At 33.5% G+C, this 23,134-nt stretch overlaps 1 protein-coding gene across 2 annotated transcripts in view; it reads left to right on the top strand.

Moving 5' to 3' along the window:
• Positions 1-23,134, top strand: part of CSTF3 (cleavage stimulation factor subunit 3) — a 69,466-nt gene that overhangs the window by 14,864 nt on the left and 31,468 nt on the right. For both annotated transcript variants that reach the window (XM_035012534.1, XM_035012533.1), the window contains exons 2-3: positions 364-465; positions 588-683. In XM_035012534.1, the coding sequence (XP_034868425.1) occupies positions 364-465; positions 588-683 (198 nt within the window). The remainder of the gene's footprint in view (positions 1-363; positions 466-587; positions 684-23,134) is intronic.

Below are 23,134 nucleotides of genomic sequence, written 5' to 3'. Positions count from 1 at the left end.
AATTTCTAATGTAAATATTGAAGTAATCACATAGACAAAAGTTCTTTGGCATACTCAATAATTTTTAAGAATATAAAAGGGGTCCTGAGACCACAGAGTTTGAGAATGGCTGCTTTATATTTAATGTAAAAGATGGGTTTGTTTAAATTTAATAATGACTTTTAAAAGTATGTGATCACTAAATTTTGTTTTTATGCAGGTGACTTATGATAGCATAGTATATATAGATTGTAGAAAATGCAGTCCTCTTTTGTAAGAGGACATTTTTATGCTTTGTATTGGGGACAATAACTGTGCTTGGATTAAATTAGGTATGAAACTTTTAAAACAATAACATCAGTTCCTTATTTTTCTTTCCCCCAGGCAGCTGAGTATGTCCCAGAGAAGGTGAAGAAAGCCGAAAAGAAATTAGAAGAGAATCCATATGACCTTGACGCTTGGAGCATTCTCATTCGAGAGGCACAGGTTTAGTGATATAGGATTACATTTCCTTCTCTATGGGTCCAATCACACTACTTGGTTCTGCAGTAAATAATATTTTCATAATCCTAACATTGTAAATGCTGTTTATTGGTTTTCAATTTTAGAATCAACCTATAGACAAAGCACGGAAGACTTATGAACGCCTTGTTGCCCAGTTCCCCAGTTCTGGCAGATTCTGGAAACTATACATTGAAGCAGAGGTTAATATTTTATTTTATTTTTTCTTATATAGCATCTGATGGGAATTGCAGCATACACTAGAGTGATAGAAAACAAGTTAGGAACATAGATAGCACAACTAGGACAAGGAGGATTTAAATGTCTCTTGCCTTTATTTTGTAAAATAGGTTTGAAGGAGTAATTAAAATGAATTTTTGAAATTTGGGTCTTTACAAGCTGATGATTGTTGCATTTTGGAGTTGCAACAACATTAAAACAGTTTCAATGGTATTGGAGTGCTTTAGCCTTTTATTTACTTGTCATGTGTCAATTTATTGCCTCCTGTGTCATTTATTTAGAACTCATTTTCTGTTTATTCCTACTTACAAACTAATATGAATGGTATTATAAGAAAATACAGAAATGTTAACTTAGTTTCATAGGGTATATTGAGTGGTGAAATGAAACATGTTAGGTGAAAAATTATTTCAGGTTTTAATTTTGTGAAAATGCATGGTTTGTCAATAAATGTAAGCATTTTGATAATTTAAAGATAAGGTTTTTAATAGGATAAAGTTTACATTATTCAGGAATAAGCTAATGTGATTCAAATTTGTGTAATCCTAATTTACCCAATGGTACTTTTTTCTTTTTCTTGCTTTCTAACTATCTTGAAATTTTAAGTCAGGCATGTTTATTTTAAAGAGTAAGGGCCTCATTCTTGATTATGATTAGAAGGTAAATGTTCATTTTTGACAACTGGAATTAGCTGTCAAGATGATAATAAAGCGTTAATGTATTGATACCAGTGGCACCAAGTAATCATCTTTCAGGTTATAATTTAATGGGATGGAAGGGGTGAGATGGGAATAAGTGTGCACATTACAGTGAAAATTCTATCCATTTCTTTTTATAACTTATACTATGAGGTATTCTTATTTTGAATGTTAATTTTGTAATATCCATTCTCAACATAATCAAATACACTGCAGCCTCATAACATTTTCCATAATGACTAAAATTTGATAATATATGGGTCTGTTTTGGACCTATTCCGAGGGCTTTAGTCATCAGTAGTACTAAACAGACTTCACAACACAGTGCCACCTGTGATGTGTTTCTCATAACGGATGCAACCAACAGCCAGTTTAAATTGAGGCTACAGTGTACTTAGTGTATTTGTGCTATAGTTTATAGTATATTACTTTGGGAGTGGGAGGGAATTACTGGACAATAACAGGAACATTGTGCGTGCGTGTGTTAAATTTTTTGTGTGTGGTTGTGTATGTGGTATGTGTGTTTGTATGTGTGAGAGATTGTACCTTACATGGAGTTTGGTTGTGGTTTTGGCCCAAGATCATATCCTTAAGGTTTCATCACTTATCCTTTGGGACCATTTCTTTCCTTAATATATTTAATCATCAGAGTAGACTGGCGTGGAATTCACCAGGTGAGTGAGTAGGCCTGTCTGAAGTATGCTGAACCCAGTGCTGCTTTGTAATACTCATTAAAGCGAGGAACCTGGATCACCTGTACTTGGTCTGCATTCCAGTTTGATTTCACAAACACATTAGCTTATATGCAAACTCATCAGAAATGAACATAATTGATACATAATAGTTTTGTGTAATGAAGTAGTACCTTCTTTAGTTTTAGAAATTTCTCAAATATTCAGGTATTTATTCATGCATTTTATTATAGCGTAAGTTGAACTGAAATTGGCAGTTAGATAGTCCATTCTGTGAATATGAACACAGTGAGTCTGTTTCTCCCATTTCCTAGCTATAAATTCCAACTGCATTCTAAAAAAGAATCCTAAGACCAGATGTTATTTCAAGGGGCTGAAAATTGTCTAAATAACAAGCTCATTTCATTTAATATTTCAGAGCTGCTAGCAGTTGCCCAATTTATTTAATTGGTAATATTTGCAGTTATTTCACACACATACAGACACAAATATGAATGTATGTATAAAACATCTTTTGAGAAAAATGGTGAAGATTATATGTGTATTTTGTAAAATTGACATTTTTGGTTTAGGAATTAAAATGTTAAATTGCTGATTCAGAAATGCATATCCTGACCTGTGTTTTTCTCTTTCCTGATTTGCTCTTTATTTTTTTATTTTCACATTTTGTACTTTGTTTAGCCTGTAAGAGGCTAAAGTTTTCTTTGGTCATATCACCCAGTGTGGCCTTTAATGTTTCTGGAGGAGACACATGACCTATTTATAATACATTAAAAAAATGTCTTCACATTAAAGATAATACTAACAGTGTTTACATAACATTTTGTATGCACTCTCAAGAAAATAAAGTTTTTTTAATACATTTGTTGTAACTCAGTACTTCGTGGCGGGAAAAATATGTTTCATTTATTTATGGTCAGCCAAACCAGTGCGTGTGAGTCCAGATATATTTAGTTCTTTTCAAATGAAAATACATACATCATTGATTACAGATAATTTTGCTTCCCCAGAGAAATTTGTAAATCCTACTTCAGAACAAAGTAGCAAAAAGTGGTTTTTGGGGTTTTTTTGCTTTTAAATTTGAAACATCAACATCAGTTGCAAATGAGAGTATAATATAAATAATTTTTATTAAAGAAGTTAGTGACACTAATCTGATATTTTTCATATTTGCCAGTATATCCTTTTCTCGTCAGTGGCATCTGCAGTACCAGCTAGGTAAAATTAAAAGGATAGCTTTATTAAACTATCATCCTTAATTCATTACCCACTTTTAGTTTTTTGCTAAACCATAGAAATTGTTGGAGATAAAATTCTCTGGTTCTAATGAAAGGGCATTTAGGACCAACATCTGTGTATTTATTATAATTATATAAGTTCAGAATTAGACCAGATTACTTTGTGTTGCATATGTTAATTCTATAGAAACATAAGAGTTAAGTGACCCAGTCAGAGCCTCAGTGCTTTTTTAAGAACCACTTTTTAGAGTGGTCAGAAGGGTTACTAAATATCACAAAATTGAGAACATTTATGGTTTTGCCATATTCTTTTTTAAGTTCTTTTTTCCCCTTGTGGTTTCTGTAGCTTTTCTTGTAGCTAGGTAATCAATGTGACAGCACGTAAGCTACAGTATCTTACTGGTAGAAGTAATTTGTTTTGAATTGGGCCACATTCGTAAGAAATTTTCCTACGAAAGGATGATGATTTTTATTGATAGCTGAAGGAGAAATGAAGAAGATAATGCTACTGGTAATAGCAACAATGTATTTTGCCATCTGTGAAAGCTGTAATTCTTTAATAAAAGTATGTAGAGAATTGATTGCTTTTTATTCAAAAAATTTTAAAAACGTGAATCCTTATAAAATGGGTTGTAAAGTATACATCTCAGTTTTTCAAAATAACCTTTCTACTTGGTAAAAATGGCTCTTAAAAAATACCTTTCTTCTTGGAAAATGGAAGTGAACTCAGGATGGAACATGAGTGACCTAAATTGAAATAAACTTCTCCACTGTCAATACTGTTTTAATTCCTCTAAGTAGCAGTTCAAACTACTGTTATAATGCTTTGTATATACTGAGCAATGTGATTTTTTAAAATGCAGATAAAATAATTGCATTATCATATAGATTATAATTTCTATACTTCAGCTTGCAATCTCTTTTTTAAAAAATCTGTACTCTTTTCTTATAGATCTGCTCTTTTCCTGTTTGTAATAAATGTTGGTCCATGTCTGTGTGATTATTCAGATTGTACTCTAAAACACAACATGATCTTTAACCTATAGTTTCTTAAATGCATGTATAAATGTAGTGTAGGGGTATGAAAGAAAACAGGAGTGATTTGCAAACACAGAACTGAGTACTCCTATATCCGAAAGTGCTTTGAATAATTACATACTCTTTCTAAAAACAAAGATATTTGTGTGTTTACTATTAAAAGTAGCAAACTTTTATTTCAGGTTTTATTGAAATATCTTATCCTGTCCATATTCCCTTCCATTATTGTAGCATAGATGTTTAGGTCTTGTCACTGATACTAACTTGATCTATATGTTTTTCTTCTCTTGAGGCCTTTTCTCTTTACCCAGGCAATGTATAATAAAACTATTTTGCAAAAGGACATAGTTAATTTAGATAACATTTTTAAAAATCTTATTTTCTATTGTCTTCTAGATAATTTAGTATTTTATGTGAAATGTAGTGATTTATTTTCAAGCAAAACCTTGTACTAATCAACCTAATTGCTTGTATGTTTCTGTTTCTCCACTTTATAAAGCAAAATTATTATCTTTGCAGTCACTGATAAATATTGAAAAAGCAAGCTCATCTTTTTTCCTCTGCAAAAGACTCGAATTTTTAACCCAGCTTCTTTATATTCTACTTTACTGTGTGTAATAAGATTTATGGTATATTCTGAAAATGTGGAAAAGACATCTCTAACCAGATTTTAATAAAAAATACACATATTCTAAAATTTGTTATGGAACAAAAAGGGCTGTTTGGTCATACAGTTGGTAGTTTCCCTGTGGGTAATGCTGTAGCCTAAATTTCTTGGGCATTTATGGAATAACAATACTTAATATATAATACCTAATAGTGTTTTTTTGTTTTTTTTTTTTTAATTGTGGGGCATCATAACAAGATCGTAGGGGACTATTTTGGTATACAACCCACTTCCCCTCTTCCAAGAGGTTTTAATTAAAATTATGCTGCAGCATGGCATCCATGAATAAACACAAAACACATAAGCCCTTCCTAATATTGTGGAGTAGAACCTCCATAATTGGAAATACAACTAATCCTAACAGAAAAGCCTTTTGAGGGTGCTCTGCATTTTTAGTTCTAACTTGAGTATAAGGGAACCAGGTGGCAATTAATTGACTTTCTCTTAAAAAACAAGCAAAAAGACCTCTTAAAGGCTCAAATATTTTGTAATGGATTTGTTGTTTTTGTTTAGTGTGTGCTTTCAACTTGGAAACAGCTGTTCCTTTTTGAATGAATCTGGTTCAAGGCACTTCCAAGAAATGAAGATGTCTAAAATACACTGGTGATGTCTATTAAAAAGCTGTATTTCGAAATGTGGACAAGAATGCATTTATCTGCTTGTAAATAATTTTACTTTTTAAACTTTAATTTTTATTAAACAGTTGTGCTCTTAGCAACTTTGGAACAGAAAACAGTTGGTTAAATAATGGCATAAATTGAAGTCTGTATAAATTTTTTCCCCCACATATTCAGAATCCACAGCAATTTCAACAAAATTGTGAATATTTGCTTTGAATACAACTTGTTGAGAAACTAAACGGCTTTTCTAAGGCTCAGGGAAGCATAACCTGGGGTAAGTTTTATCATTTTGTATGCTAGGAGACAGACCCACCTGACCCCCATCACCCCCACAAGGAAAAATTTTCAATTTGGTAATGTTAAGTGATAGTTCTAAAAACAAAAATCTAATGTCAAAGACAGGGTTGAAATGTAGTTTTGAAATAATACTTTGAAATGTAATAAGGCCAATAAAATAGTCCCAAAGCTTTTTATAAGCTTTCTAATACTTTTATTTATGTGATAGAACCTGTTCAATTATGACCTTTTCTTTTGATACAAAATTTTAGTTGTAGCATATAGAGGTAACATTATTGTAAGTCTTTACATATTTCTATATGGGAAATAGTCTTTTTTCTCTTCCAGTGGTGTGGAGATATAATTGACATATAACACTGCATAAGTTTAAGGTGTGCAACGTAAAGATTCGATACATACATATATTGTAAAATGATACCCACAATATTTAGTCATCATCCATCACCTCACATAGTGATAAGGGAAAAGCTTTGTTAATGGTGACTTTCTGTAACTTTTTCATGTTGAATTTTAAAAAAGGAGTGTTGACCATTTTGTGATTATGATTTTCTCAAAAAATTTTTTTTTATCCAAACCGAATATGCAAGTATTGTATATTTTAAACCCCAAGAGGACATTAAGTTTAAATCCAAAATTCAGAGCTGGAAGATAAGATGAATTAGTTTAGCCAACTCATATGTGAGTGAAATAAATCAAGATACTATCCTTTAGAATCAAAGTTTAGAAACTACAGTGCTATAGGATCGCCTGGCAATTAGGCATACCATTAATGCTGACTCCATCTCCACTGGATGGGCAGGTGGAACCTCAGGTGTTTCTGGCATCTAGTTTGGGGAATTGAGGCTTAAAAAGGCAGTAATTCAATCTCATTTGCTGTGAGTGTATTTCCTACCTCACAGAATACTACCTGTATTTGGACTATAAAGTAATTAGTCTCCTCGCTTGCTCTTTTGACTATGCTGTGATCGATCACTCAATATGTAATCAATCTAGGAGTAATCTTAGAAATGTCTGTTGTATGCTTGGTAGTATTCCTGACAGTGTGGTGACTGTTTTTTTAGAGGCAATCAGGGTTGTGGTTGTGTTACTGAACTTCGACAGTTTTGTAGTTTCTGACTTTATTCCTGGGTTTGAAACCCAATTTTCTAGCTCTGTAAACTTGTTTTTTTAAACAATATAAGTGACAAATTCTAGGAGTCCCGTGTGTTCAGGGAGGACCACTTAAGCTGGAGAGAGTGGCTTAAAAATCACTGTAGCTTTTTTTGATAAGCCTTAACCCTTGAGAGAGTCTTTAAACTTATGAACACCACCATATATTCATATTTTCAGATTATTAGCCAAAATCTATTCAATTAGTACTTGAGTATATATAAATACTACTCATTTCTTTTGGGGGATGGGAAATGGACTGTTCTAACAACTGGTCGTCATTTCTAGCTCTCTTGTAGTCAGGTTTCTGAATTCTTCACACAGAGGAGTGCATTTTTTCTCAACCATTTTTAACGTTTCCTTATATTAAAAAAATTTTTCCCTTAGTGCCTTTTGGTAACTTTTAAATCAAATAAGACTTATAAACAGTAATTTTATTATTTCCAGTTAATATCTGTCCTTAGGAGAGTTGGCTCTTTCCATCTTACAACTGAGAATTTTTGCATCAGTGATATTTGTAGGAGAACTGGAGTAATATCTAAATTTCATAAAACTTAAATGTCAAAATCTCATTACCTTAACGAAATATGAAAGTGTAAGACAGTATTATTGTAGGAGGGAGCTTAAAAGTATTTGGGGGAAGATTGTCAAACAAAAAACTTCCTGCACTTATCTGTACATTTATTTTGACTCATCTACCATTTTTTAAATTATTCGTTTAACTTTGATAGGTGATTTCTTGGGGTTTTGTGGTTCTCTTAATTAGGATATGTTAGTAGATGAGAAAATGTGTAAAACATCACTATTTAGATTATCATTATTTAGAGTGGAAGATTCAAATTGTATGCCAGTCACTGGGGATTACATGGTTTAATCTGCTTTATTATGGATTGAATAGCAAACAGTTATAAACTGCCATTTTTGCTTTTTTAACTTGTTTTTTGAAAATATTTTAAACTTACAGGAGAGTTGTAAGAACAATTCAAGAACTCTCATATACACTTTGCCCTGATTGGCCAGTTTTTAACATTTAACATATGCTTTATCAATATGTTTTTCTCTGAACCCTATGAGATTGGGTTGCATACATTAGAACCTTTAATACAGTGTATTTTCTTTTTTTTTTTCTTACCCCCCTTCCCCCCCCCCCTTTTTTTTAAGAGGCAGGGAGGGGCAGAAGGAGAGAGAATCTTAAGGAGGCTCCATGCTGGGCCTGATGTGGGGCTTCATCTCAGGACCGTAAGATAATGACCTGAGCCAAAATCAAGAGTTGGATGCTTAACCCACTGAACCACCCAGACGCCCCATTTCAGTGTATTTTCTAATAACAGATCTTCTCATACATAAACACTTAGGAAATTCTGGAAACTTACCATTAATAAAACTTGAATATAGTCCTTGTCTAGTCATGCCCTTTATAGCAATTTTCTAATAAAATCAGCATCTTATTCAAAGTTACTATATATAGTTGTCCTTCCTCTTTAGTCTTTCTTTTTTTTTTTAAAGATTTTATTTACTTATTTGAGACAGAGAGAATGAGAGACAGAGAGCATGAGAGGGAGGAGGGTCAGAGGGAGAAGCAGACTCCCTGCCGAGCAGGGAGCCCGATGCAGGACTCGATCCCGGGACTCCAGGATCATGACCTGAGCCGAAGGCAGTCGCTTAACCAACTGAACCACCCAGGCGCCCCACTCTTTAGTCTCTTGATGTTGAACTGTTCTTCAACTTTAGGTTTGGTATTTTCTCATTAGATTCAGTTTATATATGCTGTAGCTGAGAAGCTGCAGATAATTGTGTGTCCTCACTATCTCATCCAGAGGCACATGATGTTCATTTACCCCTTACTGGTGATGTCCGTGCTGACCATCTTCTCCATTGTGTAGTCACTATTTCTCCTTTTGTAATTAGTAAAATAATGGGGAGATACTTTACAACTGTAAAAATCCTATTTACATTCAGCAACCACCCACTTCATTTTGAAATTGTTAACAGTTTTGTTAGAAATCATTGATGTTTTTCTTCTGATAGATCTAATTTTTTCCCTGTTTATTGTTGAGTGTAAATATGTACTCTATTCATGACTCAAACTTCAAGCTTACTTACATTTGAAAACTATTGGAAAGGACTAGCTTTTCTTCCACATTTTTTTCTTTCCTTTTTAATAGTAACAGGTTTTTTTTTTTTTTAAGATTTTATTTATTATTTATTTGAGAGAGAGACACATGAGCTGGCAGATGGAGAGGAAGAAACAGGCTCCCTACTGAGCAGGGAGCCTGATGCGGGGCTGGATCCCAGGACCCTGGGATCTGAGCCAAAGGCAGACGCTTAACTGACTGAGTCACCCAGGCACCCCTCCACATTTTTTTCTTTTAAACAATAGTGTAGTTAGAAAAGTGATGATTGGGCGCCTGGGTGGCTCAGTTGGTTAAGCGACTGCCTTCAGCTCAGGTCATGATCCTGGAGTCCCGGGATCGAGTCCCACATCGGGCTCCTTGCTCGGCAGGGAGTCTGCTTCTCCCTCTGACCCTCCCCCCTCTCATGCTCTCTGTCTCTCATTCTCTCGCAAATAAATAAAATCTTAAAAAAAAAAAAAAAAGAAAAGTGATGATTTACAGGATTTCAGTGGTTTATGATTGTAGCAAGTTTTCCAAATCATATACTCTTATCAGTAATGCCTTTAAATTCTGTCATAAATCACGTGGGGAAGATAACATTTGCTCCTCGACTCATTAGGTTTATAAAAACTAGTTTTATTTTTTAATGAGAACCACTGTAGGCCACAGAAAATGAGTATCTTACTGATTGTTGGTTGGCCACATGGCAAGTTACTTCAAATAAGAATTTTTTTTTTAATTGTCAGGTCTTTGGCTTTAAAACAGGTAAGAAAGTGAGTAAAAAAATTACCTAATACTTCATTGTGTTTGCAAATGCTGTATTTTTAAAGTACTTATTTAAATAATTTCTTTGCTTGAGGCACAAATTAGAAAACTAACACTTCAAAGGAAATAATTTCTCTGTTAGCAATTAAAGATTGCTTTAATTTTCCTAAAAGCTGGCTGTTTGATTGTAAATTTGAATTTCCTGAGTTCACAGAATAGTGAGATTTACATTTAAAGAACTGACATTCCAAGTTAAAAGAACTGATTTATATACAGGTGTCTGTAATCTAGTCCTTTAATTGTGGGGGTGGTTATTTGCTTTGTGTCTCAACTACAGTAGTAGGATTATCCCTGATTATCTGTTACTGCAACAATGGCATCGTCAACTTTTGGTAGTGCAGAAAAGATGTTTGAAGAATTGGTAGTTTCTTGAAAGAAATGTGGGAAATTTGCAGGTTATAAAGGGTAGTATGGAGGAATAGAAATGGCACAGAATTTGAAATCTGGTGACCTAGGATTTTGTATTTTAAGCTCTTCCATTGAATTCCTGTCATCTTAGGCAAGCCATTTATTTATTTAGTAAGTAAGTAGGTTCCATGCCCAATGTGGGACTCGACCTCCTTGGGACTTGATCCCAAGATCAAGAGTTGACTGAACCAGCCAGGCACCCACCCCTTTTCAGATTTTTATTATGAAAATTCTAAAATAAAGTTGAAAGAATAGCATGAATATTAAATACCTATATACCTTCTACCTTGACTGAATGTTATGTTTTGCCATACACTATCTTTCTCTATATAAAGAATATTTTAGTACATAACCACAATACCATTATCACACTGAAAATGAACAGTGGTGTTCTAATATGACTTAATATGCAGCTCATGTTTAGATTTTTCAACTATCCCAGATTTTGTTTTTTCTAAAATTCCTGGTTCTGTGATGGATGACATTATTTGAATTTTATGCCCTTATATGTAGTGTTCCAGTTTTTAAACTTTTTTTTTTTTCTTAAGGAAGAGCATGTACCTGAGCAGGGGGTGTGGGGACAGAGAGAGAGAGAATCTCAAGCAGGCACCATGCTCATCGTGGAGTTGATGTGGGGCTTGTTCTCACAACCCTTGAGATCATGACCTGAACTGAAATCAAGAGTCGGTTCTTCAACCGACTGAGCCACCCAGCCACCCCCATAATGGTCCTTTTTTCCTGTGTCTTGTGTTTAAGTAAAATTTACCACACAGATTTTCTGTTTCTCACTTTTTCCTTCCCTATCTGAATAGGAAAAACAAATGTGAATTCAAGTGTTGTTTCCAATAATCTGTATAAAAATGGAAAAGTCCCATTAACTATTCTAGACAAGAGTTGCCTTTAGAACTGTTGTAATGCTAGGGAATGAGGTGGGAATTTTTTATATTTTTACTAAGAGGCAACTTTTTTTTTTTTTAAGATTTTATTTGACAGACACAGCGAGAGAGGGAACACAAGTAGGGGGAGTGGGAGAGGGAGAAGCAGGCTTCCCATGGAGCAGGGAACCCAATGCGGGGCTCGATACCAGAACCCTGGACCATGACCTGAGCCGAAGGCAGAGGCTTAACTGAGCCACCCAGGTGCCCCGAGGCAACTTATTTTCTAAATTTAAATACATTGGCAGTAACTTAAAAGTTTTTGTAGTTCTTACCTAAAATATGCATGGAATTGAACTGGAGTTCTTAAATGTAAGCAAATGTTTTTCTATTATATTTTCATCTACAAAACTAGTGAATTTTATGGAAAACAAAAATCTATGTGGACATTACATAAGGGAAAAACATGAGGAAGGTATTTTTGGAGGTGAAAGATTTTTCTACAACAGATTCTTAGAAGTAAAGAGTTCAAGTTACATTTTAAAAATTCATAGTTGATTTTCAGTTGTATCATATGATTTTTCTTTATTCTGATTACTGGTCTCAACAGTAATAGCTCAGATTTATTGGTCCTTTAATCTGGCACTGTGTTTAGTACTTTATATGGGATATCTGATTAATCACAGTTTACCTTTTGAGGTAAAATATGTATTTTATGAGGTAGGTATGTATTCCTCATTTTTTGAGGTAGGTATGATCCCTCTTTTTTTTTCAGATCAGCTTTTCTGAGATTTAGATTATTTAAACAACTTTGTTAGCATCAACAAAACTCCTGTTTAAATAAGTGGGAAAGAGGTTTGTAGTCAAGTGTTCTAATTCCTGGGTCTGGGCATCTAGTCCTTTGAAAAAAAGTAGATTATGTATAGCCACTCACAACCACATACAATTATTAAAAATGTTTTATGAGGCGCCTGGGTGGCTCAGTCATTAAGCGTCTGCCTTCGGCTCAGGTCATGGTCCCAGGGTCCGGGGATCGAGCGCTACATTGGGCTCCCTGCTTGGCGGGAAGCCTGCTTCTCCCTCTCGCACTCCCCTTGCTTGTGTTCCCTCTCTCACTGTCTCTCTGTCAAATAAATAAAATCTTTTAAAAAAAATCTTAAAAAAGTTTTAGAAGTTGGCATGGTACAGTATCTTATGGTTTGTAAAATCTTCTAAAATTTTACTTTGTTATTCTATGTATTTTTACACTTCACAGTTTTAAAAAATTTTAGCCTTATGTATTTCGATTTTAAAAAATAACAGGAATTCTGAACACAAATCTTACTAATTCTGGACTTTTACTTTGTAAGAACTCATTCTTTAAAACTATTCAGCATTAATGTAAGAACAGTACATTTTACCTTCTATTTCTTAATGAACAGTTGTGAGTTTTATTAGGATGGAATTTTCTTAAATCAAGGCCAGAATTCAGGATTTAGTGAAGAATATTAGCCTTTGAATATCTGCTTACTAAACAGTTAACTTTTCTTTCTATAGAAGTGTGGAAGTCTTGCAAAATAAGTCTTTCTGATAGGATAGACTATTTAGTGTGTGTGTGTGTGTGTGTGGTTTTTTTGGAGGGGAAATCTTTAAGATACTTGAAATTATGAAAAAAAAACTTCATGAAAAAGTAAAAACGAAAAATTGAAGTCAGAGGGGCACAGCAATATTTAATGCTCTTTTTAAAAGTTGTGAAAGAGGGTCTTAACTTCTATAGTAAATGGGACAGTCATAGTTACTGGACCGACATTTCCAGTTATTGGTAATTTATAGTTTATCAGACTTAGAAGGTTAAGAAATGTTTTTGTTTTTGTTTTTTTTTATAAAGATTTTATTTATTTGACAGAGCACAAGCAGAGGGAGAGAGAGGGAGAAGCAGGCTCCCTGCTGAGCAGGGCTCCGATGTGGGACTCGATCCCAGGACCCTGGGATCATGACCCGGGCCGAAGGCAGCCGCTTAACCAACTGAGCCACCCAGGCATCCCAGAAGTGTTTTAGAGTGCATCTCCAATCTATGTCACTGAGTACTGAAATATCTTTATTCATCTTCCTGATACTGCTCAATTGATCCTAAATAAACCTTGATGAAATGTAAAAATTCAAATTATTTGCCTATAAAACAGTGTTGCAGTTTTAAGTTTCTCATAATTGAAGAACTGTAGAAATTCACTTCAGTGTATTTAGTGATATTTATTCTAATCCTATTTGAATTGGGAGAAACATAACTGTAGCTTTTAGGAGATTCTGTGCAGATTAAATTATGCAGGATTTTATTAGCAAACCCTTTTGGCAAGTATTTTTATATGTGCAGTTTTTAAAAGTACCCTGGAACAGTGGATGTTAACTAGAATGAAGACCTAACAGATGTCTGTTGATGTATTTGCCTGGGTTATATTCATTAAAATTGCCCAAAGTGTTATACTATATTTCTGTAGTACAACTTACTGTTGAATTTATATAGATTCTCAAAATCATTGGGTACATTTTCAGGCCCTACACCATCTGTATATTTTCATAGGTTTTTATGTGGCTACAGGCAAAATACATGAAAATGTGTTGTTTCAGGTCTTGCTTTCACTTAATATATCAGGAGAAGATGGGGGAATTAACTTTCAAGTATCTACTGAATAAATGCATGCTAGACACCAAGATGCTATGAACATCTCAGGGAACAAGTTTACAGTAGAGAAATTACAATATGGCTGATAGGTGCTATGATAGAGAAAACAGTATAAAACAGTATGTGAGGTTGGTCCAGGGAATCTAGAACAGCAAGACTTCTAAACAGGCCTGAAATTTGTGAATCCCTTGCAAAGGGAACCGCTAGTGCTGAGGCCTCAATGGAGGCAAGAAAAAAAAAAACAGCTTTATTTGAGCAGTTGAAACAGCTTGATAGTTGGTAAGCTGCATTTTGCTTCCCACTATTTCAAACAGATGATTTATGACTATTACATGAAATATTTCTTAGTTACAAAAACATATGACCTCGATAGTTAATAATTGCACCCAAGCTGTTAGAAAATAGAACTGGAGAAAAAGCCTAAATATCTGAAACTTTATAATGACTAAAATAGTAAGGTGAATGTAATTTTGCTGTAGGAAAATAGCAAATTGAGAGAACATAAATCTGGGCTCTTGTTTTAAGTCATGCCTACATAAATCTAGATGTTAACTGAGTGGAAGTTTCCTTTTCACTTTTCAAAGAAAGATACGTGTTGGTTAGAAATTCTCTTTTGGTTTCATTAATTTTTACTTGGCATTTCAGTCTTAAGAAACTTAAGAGAATTAAGAAGCTATGAGACCTTTTATTTCCTAAAATAGTTTTCAAATAGCTTGAGGAAAATGTAACAATTGGCCAGAGTGTTGTTTTGGGGGAGAAAAAAGCCTTTTCAAAGGTAGAAACTAGTTATTTTTTTTATAGGTAGATAAAGCCTGAGCGGTTGCTTTAGACAATTTGGTTCCTAGAAAAGTTTTCACCGTAAGTAATATCTGTTTTTACTAAATGCCAGTCCTAGGACACCACATACAAGTGTCTAGCTTATTTAGTAACATAGAGTTTCCAGATTGACTTATGCACAGAAAAAAAGATTGGTCATTTGTTGTATGAATCCTATTAAAAAAATTTATGGGACTTTACTACCTCAATTTGGTTAAACATAGAGGTTAATGTGCAAGTGTGGCACTAAAAGGGACAGTTGTACCAAAGGGACAATTAACCAAAATTTTTATTTTTTTATTATTATTTTTTAAGATTTTATTTATTTATTTGAGAGAGAGAGAACGAGAGACAGCAGGAGAGGGAGGAGGGTCAGAGGAAGGAGAAGCAGGCTCCCCGCCGAGCAGGGAGCCCGATGCGGGACTCGATCCCGGGACTCCAGGATCATGACCTGAGCCGAAGGCAGACGCTTAACCATCTGAGCCACCCAGGCGCCCCTTAACCAAAATTTTTAAATGTCACTTATACTTTTATTTATTATCAAAGATTGAAACTTAGTTTTGAGGAAAATCCTGGAACTCATGTCCTGATGTCCTGTGAATATTTTTGGAATACATAGACTGGCTAAAATTAAGATAAAAGCACAAGAGCTGGTTTTCAAAAATACTTTTTGGTAAATCTATGCCAGTTTCTAAGTTTTCAAATTTTTGTAAAGTCCAAAAATCTATTAAGATGGGAGTATTGTCTACTTACAGCAGTATGTTAATAAGGGAAGTATTAATAATTAATATTGATGCAATAACGAGGATTTATGTTTTTAGAAAGAATGGTATTACATGAAATAGTGTTTTTATGTAAGTAATTGAGGATTATACTGGAACTTTGATCACTGAATTAGTTCTGGTTCTTGATTGGGTTTGGCTACTTTCTGGAACCTTCAAAACTATTACAGTAACCAGGATTCTCTTCCAAGTGGAAATTGGTATAGTTATAACAAAATTCATACATTTTAACTGAGTTTATATCTGTAAATTTTATATGTTTAAACATCAGTTATTAGTCAAATTCAGATAGGTTGATTAGTTTTTAATTAGTTTATGTGAGGAGTAAATACTGGGATACCAGATTAAGTATAAAAATTTGTGCTTGATATCTGTATGGTAGATAATTCACATAGTAAAGTCTCTTCAGTCACACGGCCTCCTTAAATATTCTAGACGTATTCCCACCTCCAGGCTTTTCTTTACAAATTAGCTCTTTGTCTGCTCTAAAGGTATTTATCCACACAGCTGCTTAAGTAAATCTTTTGCTTTCTTCAAATCTTCAAGAACAAGTGTTGTCTTCACCATGAGATCGGCTATGGCTACTGAATTAAAACTTTGCCACCCCATTCCCAACTCGTCAAAACTCACTCTTTCCTCTATTATTTCACCTGTAATACTTAGTCATCTCCTAATATCCTGAATGGTTTACTTACTATGTTTATTAATTTTGTCTTTTGTACTCTGTTAGTTTTCAGGCACTGAGAACAATGCTTGACATAAAGTGGTACTCTAATATTTGTTGGATGAAAAATTGCAGTGGGAAGTAAAATTGAGATTATCATATTGTTTTACAACTTAAATTTCAATTTTTTAAAAAAGATTTTATTTATTAGAGCGAGAACGAGTTTGGGGGTAGGGGCAGAGAGAGAGGGAGAAGCAGACTCCTGAGCAGGGAGCCCAGCCCAATCCCAGGACTCCGGGATCATGACCTGAGCTGAAGGCAGACCTTTTAACCAACTGAGCCACCCAGGCGCCCCTTGAATTTTAATTTCTGGGAATTAGAGTGTGGTACCAATTTATGAAAAAATGTATTCTTTTTTAATAAAATTAAATGTCTAATAGCTTTAAAAAGAAAGTATTTTTGTCTGATATCCCCAGATGTTTAGGTATCATAGAATAAGCTTCATTGACATTTAGAATTATCTTGATGTATGACACAAAGTGTTTTTAAAGAATTACTCAATTTAAAGGGTATTACTAATTTACCTACCATTTTGAAGTAACTTTTAAAAAAATTGCTTGTGATTCTGAAATAGTTGCAGATAAAACTTCAAAACTTGGTATAAGATAAATGCCTGGCTAGTTATAATAAAGTTTTAGCAGTATTATGTTGGAGTGAAATTTCTGAGACATATGTGTATGTATATATGAGATTAAAACTTGAGTTTTCACATGTTGATTTATCAGATTTCACTTTTGTCAAATTAGTAAAGCATAGACATTCTAATTCTTACCCCACCCCCTTTCACAACTTTGACTAAAGTATATGTACACAGTGCCAACATCTGATTGATGGGTGGGAATTCTTTTGCAAATATTAAAATATTAAATTATATTAAAATATTAAATACTAAAACACACAAATGCCTGTTTTAACCCATAAACTTAACTTTATATAGATTTATTTTTAAAAACAGATATAAAAGGTGAATTACTCTAGCTTTCATCTTTAAAAAAAAAAAACTGTAGAATTCTGTGTTAAATATTATCATTTTACTTTTTGTTCTTATGATTTTCACCCTAGCTTCACTTACTTGGGCATAGCAAACATTAAACTCGAATTGCTGGGTTTGGAAAGTGTTTCAGAGAACTGAATTACACTAACTTGGGAATTCTATAATATAGGAAATATATTTGGTTTAATTCTATATTTTTTTTAACCTTTGGGATTTAGTGTTTCAATGAACATTGGATTTTAAAAGTTTTAAGTTACTTTTCAAGATAGCTTGCATACAATTTTTCCCCAAGTTTTTTGAAAGCTAGTTGGTAATAAAATATATTGGAGAAGATTTGGGTAGTGTGGTGAGCTTGGTTACTCAGATCAACTCTCTCACTGAAAGCAACTAAGACTGCTGGGCTGAATTTGAAAAACATCTTAAAAGCCTGATTGAAGAACTGATAGTAAGGAATTGCCAGGCCAAAAACTAATTGGAAAACAAACAGAAAAGCAAAAATAGGAACACTGGGAGATAAGCAGAGTACCTCAGTTGTTTTTACCTGGAGAGTCTTTGCCACATTGGGAGAATGCAAGCTGCAATTGTTAATGCTTCTAAGAGCTCAGGCAATAAATATCGAAGCCCAAGTCCTGCTGAACGAGACATTCTTCCTCTTTAAAACTGTGTAGGCAATACTCAGAGTGACAGTGAACCAGAAAAAATCTATACTATCTTCCTAACCTTAGGAGACTAAGGACATTTGCTGTGATCCTGAGCAGAGTGGAATGGGGAAGTCCTGGTATGTTACAACACAGTTGGCCCTTGCATGGATTTGTGGTCAAAATAAATAGCACTTGGGTGGTTCAAAAAGAAAACAAAAAACCATGAATGCAAGGTGGATTAAACCTGAGTTTAGGCTCTTTAACCAATAAGCTTACTCAAACTCTGGAAGAATGTACCTTCATCAAAAGCCTTAAAAAAAAAAAAAGCTCCCCAAATATTTTTCCAATGAGAAGGATTTCAATTATTAAAAACTAAGCATGTAAGGAAACCGCATATAGCAGAAACAGATCTGCAGAGACTTCAGTTAAGTTTGAATTGAGTTAAAACATTAGACACAGTGAAGAGAGAATTGAAGAAATCCAGATTAGATCTTAAAGAGACCATGAGATAGAAAATATGAAAGAGGATTAAGAGCCACAAAGCATAGAGTGAAAATGTGTCTAATTGAAGTTTCAGAAGTAGAAGAGAGATTGGCAGAAGCACAATTTGAAGAGCTAAATACTAATTTTCCAGAATTCAGGATGCTCAATGGATCCCAAATAAGATTAAAAAAAAAAAAATTCCCACCTAGATACATGAAAGTGCAACCATAGAAAACAAGACCAAAAAATCATAGAAGCAGCTATATACAAAAAGACGAATGACCAAAGGATTGGCAGGTTGATCAACAACTTCCCAACAGCAGCAATGGAAGCCAGAAGACATTGGAATTGCCACTTCAATTTGCTGAGAGAAAATAGCTGTCAAAGTTTTATATCCAGAAAAGAAATCTTTATGGAGATGAAAAAAAAATTCTAGGCAAGATTAATAAAGCAACTTTGGCATCGTCAAAGATACACATATATTTTTGGACATTTCCAATTATATATAGAGTTTTCTCAAGCTTAAAAAAATATATACGTTAAGGGATCTTAAGTATCCATCAGGTTACCCTGAATATTTGTTTTCATAATAAGTTTTCTCACCCAAATTCATCCTGTTCTAATGAACGTTCTCATAAGTGAGTGGGCCTTTATTAGAATTGTAATTAATGGTATATTTTTAGTTTCATTTTTTAAGAAGAAAGTAATTATGAATTTTATTTTTGTTTATAAAATAAATTTGGTAAATCTTATTTGATTGCTTTAGTGCCAGAAGCTTATAAAGTTTATGTTGAACAGTTTAAGTGTTGACTTTCAGTCATATTTTTACCCATGTATAATCATTTCAATAATAGTTAAGTGTTATTAATACCTTATAAAACACTTTAAATAATCTTGAGTTATACCAGTATTTTAATTTTATTTGAAAATTATCTGAGTTAAATATAAGGTAGTACTTCTATACTTTATCAGTTTGATTTTTTTTTTAAATGCTTAAATTCTTTTAGGTGTTTAGAAGTTGCAAAAGTAATCCTTTGCCTTAGAATATGTTGTTAGTTAAATAGTTTAACAATTCTATACATCTAAAACAATAAAATAAAATAAAAAACAGTATTATACATCTAATTTCTGCCTGGCTGGTTCAGTTGGTAGAGCATCCGACTCATGTTCTCAGGTCATGAGTTCAAGCCCCAATGTTGGGTGTAGAGCTTACTTAAAAAAAAAAAATGAAATAGGGAGATTGTAATTTCTCTGTGCATAATACATATCCCATGTCTTTTGTGCATTTTTAGAGTATTTGGAGGGTTTGTTTAGAGTTTTAAAATACATATTTTTTTAAAATACGGTTCAAAAATCTGAGATACCAAAGAGACCTACAGTGAAGTTTTTCATCTCCTTGTCCTTGAGCCACCCATCTTCTCAGTGACAAATGTTCAGCCTATGTCTTTTTCCTCTACTTTTACATGAATAATTGCCTCTTATGTTTTGCACTTTGCTTTTTTTCTTTATTACTTAAACAAGTGAATTTTAAAAGTCATTATTTTTTCTTACAAGTACTTTATTGTTTAACCTATCTTCTACTGAGGGATATTTAGGTTCTTCCCAGACTTGTAATACAAACATTATTGCATTGAATGTTGAATGTCTTTCTACATGTCATTTCCATTCGTGTGAATATGTTGTAGATTAAGTTTCTAGATGAGGAGGTGTTGGATCAAAATGTATGTGGGATTTTTTGAATTTTCTATATCCAAATTCCCTCCGCAGAGGTGGTAACAATTTAAAATCCCATTGATAATCCTTGAAAAACCTCACTTCCTCATATCCTTGTAATGCAATATGTTATTGCATATTGCATATAAAAACACTTTAAAACTTTTGCCAGTATTTATAGGTAAATAATCTCTATCGTTTTAATTTGCATTTCTCTTATGAATGAGATTGAGCATGTTTGCATGTTTAAAGACTGGATTTATTTTTCTGAGCCCTGATACCACATTTTTCTGTTTTGCTTTTTCTTATTTGCAGAAACGTTATATATTAGGGGAGTTAAGGAATGCTTCACAATTTGCTATTTAGAAGTTGAAGTAATTTTGATATAACATTTAAATAGTATGTTCTCTTTATTGCTTATGTTCTTCTCAGTGTCAGATTGGAAAAAATGATAAATACGCTCTGAGATGAAAAACCAATTATTTTTCTTTGTTATTTTGGTGTTCTTGACTTGCTCTCAATACTTTTCTTTCAAATACATGTTTTGTGCCTAGTTTTTCATTTAGTTGGTCAACCCTATAATTTCCCATTTAAATCTTATATTTGCAACTTATTTTTCTCACATATGTCTTGAACTTTCTTTATTCTTGCAACTCAACATTAGAAAGAAGACTCAAATATCCATATGTAATAATAGTTTTAAGTGGATTTTGTTAAGGGTATACTTCTTTTGCTAGTTACTTACTTTTTTCCCTTAAATTGATTTGACTATAAAATATTTGTGAAGAACAGTCTTGATTCACAGTATAAATTTTCTTGAGCTTTTAATTAAAAATAGGCATGAAAACCATGAAGGCACTTTTAAGAATTATAGAAATCCCTTTGAAGTGGATTTTGCATTATATGGGTTATATTTGTACTCTTGAACATGAAACTTTTATTCATTGATTTATTTAACATTAAACATTTTTAAATTAGTTTTCCCAGTTGTTGAGGTAATTAAACACTTATAAAATCTGGGTTTCCAATATGCATCCCCTCCCATCCAACAGTGTATCTCAAATGTAGCAATTTGGAAGTCCGTTCCCTACATTATTTTATGCCTTGTTTGTGTGCATATTGTTTAATGAGGGGATGGGGTGGGGCAGCACTGGTCTTGTCTCTGGCTTCTGTCCTCTCTTAGGTTTAGGTAGTGGTTAGAGAAGGGCTGTCAGCTCAGCTTCTTAGAGAAACTGGGCAGTAGCAAACTTATTTTCCTATTACTTTTTACATGTCACAGATTTTGATAAACTGACAGTCGCACTAACCTGTTACGTAAAGCCTGGACAAAATTAGACCTGTATATTAGAATCCACTGGGAAAAATGGCCATCTGTTTATTAGAAGACAGGAGCCTCCAGACTTCATATATAAGCTAAAATATTATCTTGATCCAAAGCTTGCTATTCAGCTTTTTTCCCCTTCAGCTTTCTTTACATTTAAGTGAAAGCCCAGTGAGGGTCTGTTTTATATAGCAGGAATACCAGTATAATCCTTTGTTCTTGTCTATTGAAACCTTAATGGCAGTGTTCCATATAGAACTTGAGCTTAATTCTTTACTTTTGGTAGTATCACTTTGGAAAATATCCTCTCAAACATATATTTGGAGGAGATAAAATGTAAAATACAAGCCAAACATTTCAAACTATAAAGATTGCAGAGAAAACAGGGCATGCTTTTGTTAAGCCTTTATAGGCTTGCTTGGAGAAAGGCACTTAGGAACTTATGAAGTAAGGAAAAAAGTTTTTAAATTTAAGTACCTATTATTTTATAAACATTTTGGAGATAATAAATACTTAAAATTTTAAAGTAGGACCTAACTCATAAAAATAGAACCAGAATTTGAATTTGGAACATATCCATCATAGAGGAAGAAGATTCAAGTCTCATTCTTATTTCTTGATAATTTGTTAGCCTCACTTCGGATCCCCAATCACCTCTTTCACATGGTTATTTGAAGCAGTGTTACATGGGAAATAAAAACTTTTAAGAGAATTAAAGAAAAAATTGATTTGGGTATTTGCATGGAATTGTCTAAGCCATGTGAAAATCTACTTTCAAAATCCATATTAGCATTTTAATCAGTCCTTAATCTATTTTATAAAATTATTCTTCTAAATTGACAGTATAATACTCCTTTTTTGGGGGGGGGGATTTTATTTATTTATTTGATACAGGCACAGCGAGAGAGGGAACACAAGCAGGGGGAGTGGGAGAGGGAGAAGCAGGCCTCCCCCTGAGCAGGGAGCCCGATGCGGGGCTCGATCCCAGGACCCTGGGATCATGACCTGAGCCGAAGGCAGATGCTTAATGACTGAGCCACCCAGGTGCCCCAGACAGTATAATACTCTTTCTAAACCATCTTATGGAGGTGGGCTTTTTCAGTTCAAATTTTAACAAGAATTACAGAACTCATAGGTTTTTATAAAAGGTACACTTTTACATTTCCATAGATATTTCAGTTAGTGTAATATTAATTCCCCAAGATTGATTTAGCAACTGTTTATTGAATGTTCTATGTTGGGCACTATTCTAGGTGCTGTGAAATAAACTGATGAAAGTCAGTGCCTTTGTGGGATTTTTTTAATGATATTGACTCACTTGTTTTCAAATGAGCCAATGGAATACTGAAAAAATACAGTTCGTATAGCAGGCTTTCATACACAGTTGTCACAAAAGCTAAATATGTGGGTGAATAAAAATTTTGGAATTAAATGGTTCAATTTTAAAAGGCAAGCATAATGAAGTGGCATCAAATGAATGGAAGTTAGGAGAAAAGACTAAAGGAAAAGTGAGTTTGTCATTATTTAAAAGGGAAAATAAAGCTTATTTTTTTCTTTTTTAAAAGGGTAACACAATACATGTTTATTGCAGAAAAGCTAGAAAAGTTTAAAGGGGGAAAATCGTATTCCCACTACTTTCCACCACTGTTGGGTTCTCTAG

The sequence above is a fragment of the Mirounga leonina genome, unplaced genomic scaffold, assembly GCF_011800145.1.
Source record: "Mirounga leonina isolate KUSES-001 unplaced genomic scaffold, KU_Mleo_1.0 Mir_166, whole genome shotgun sequence".
In the NCBI taxonomy this organism is placed as follows: Eukaryota; Metazoa; Chordata; class Mammalia; order Carnivora; family Phocidae; genus Mirounga; species Mirounga leonina.
This window is presented reverse-complemented; position numbering and strand designations above follow the sequence as displayed.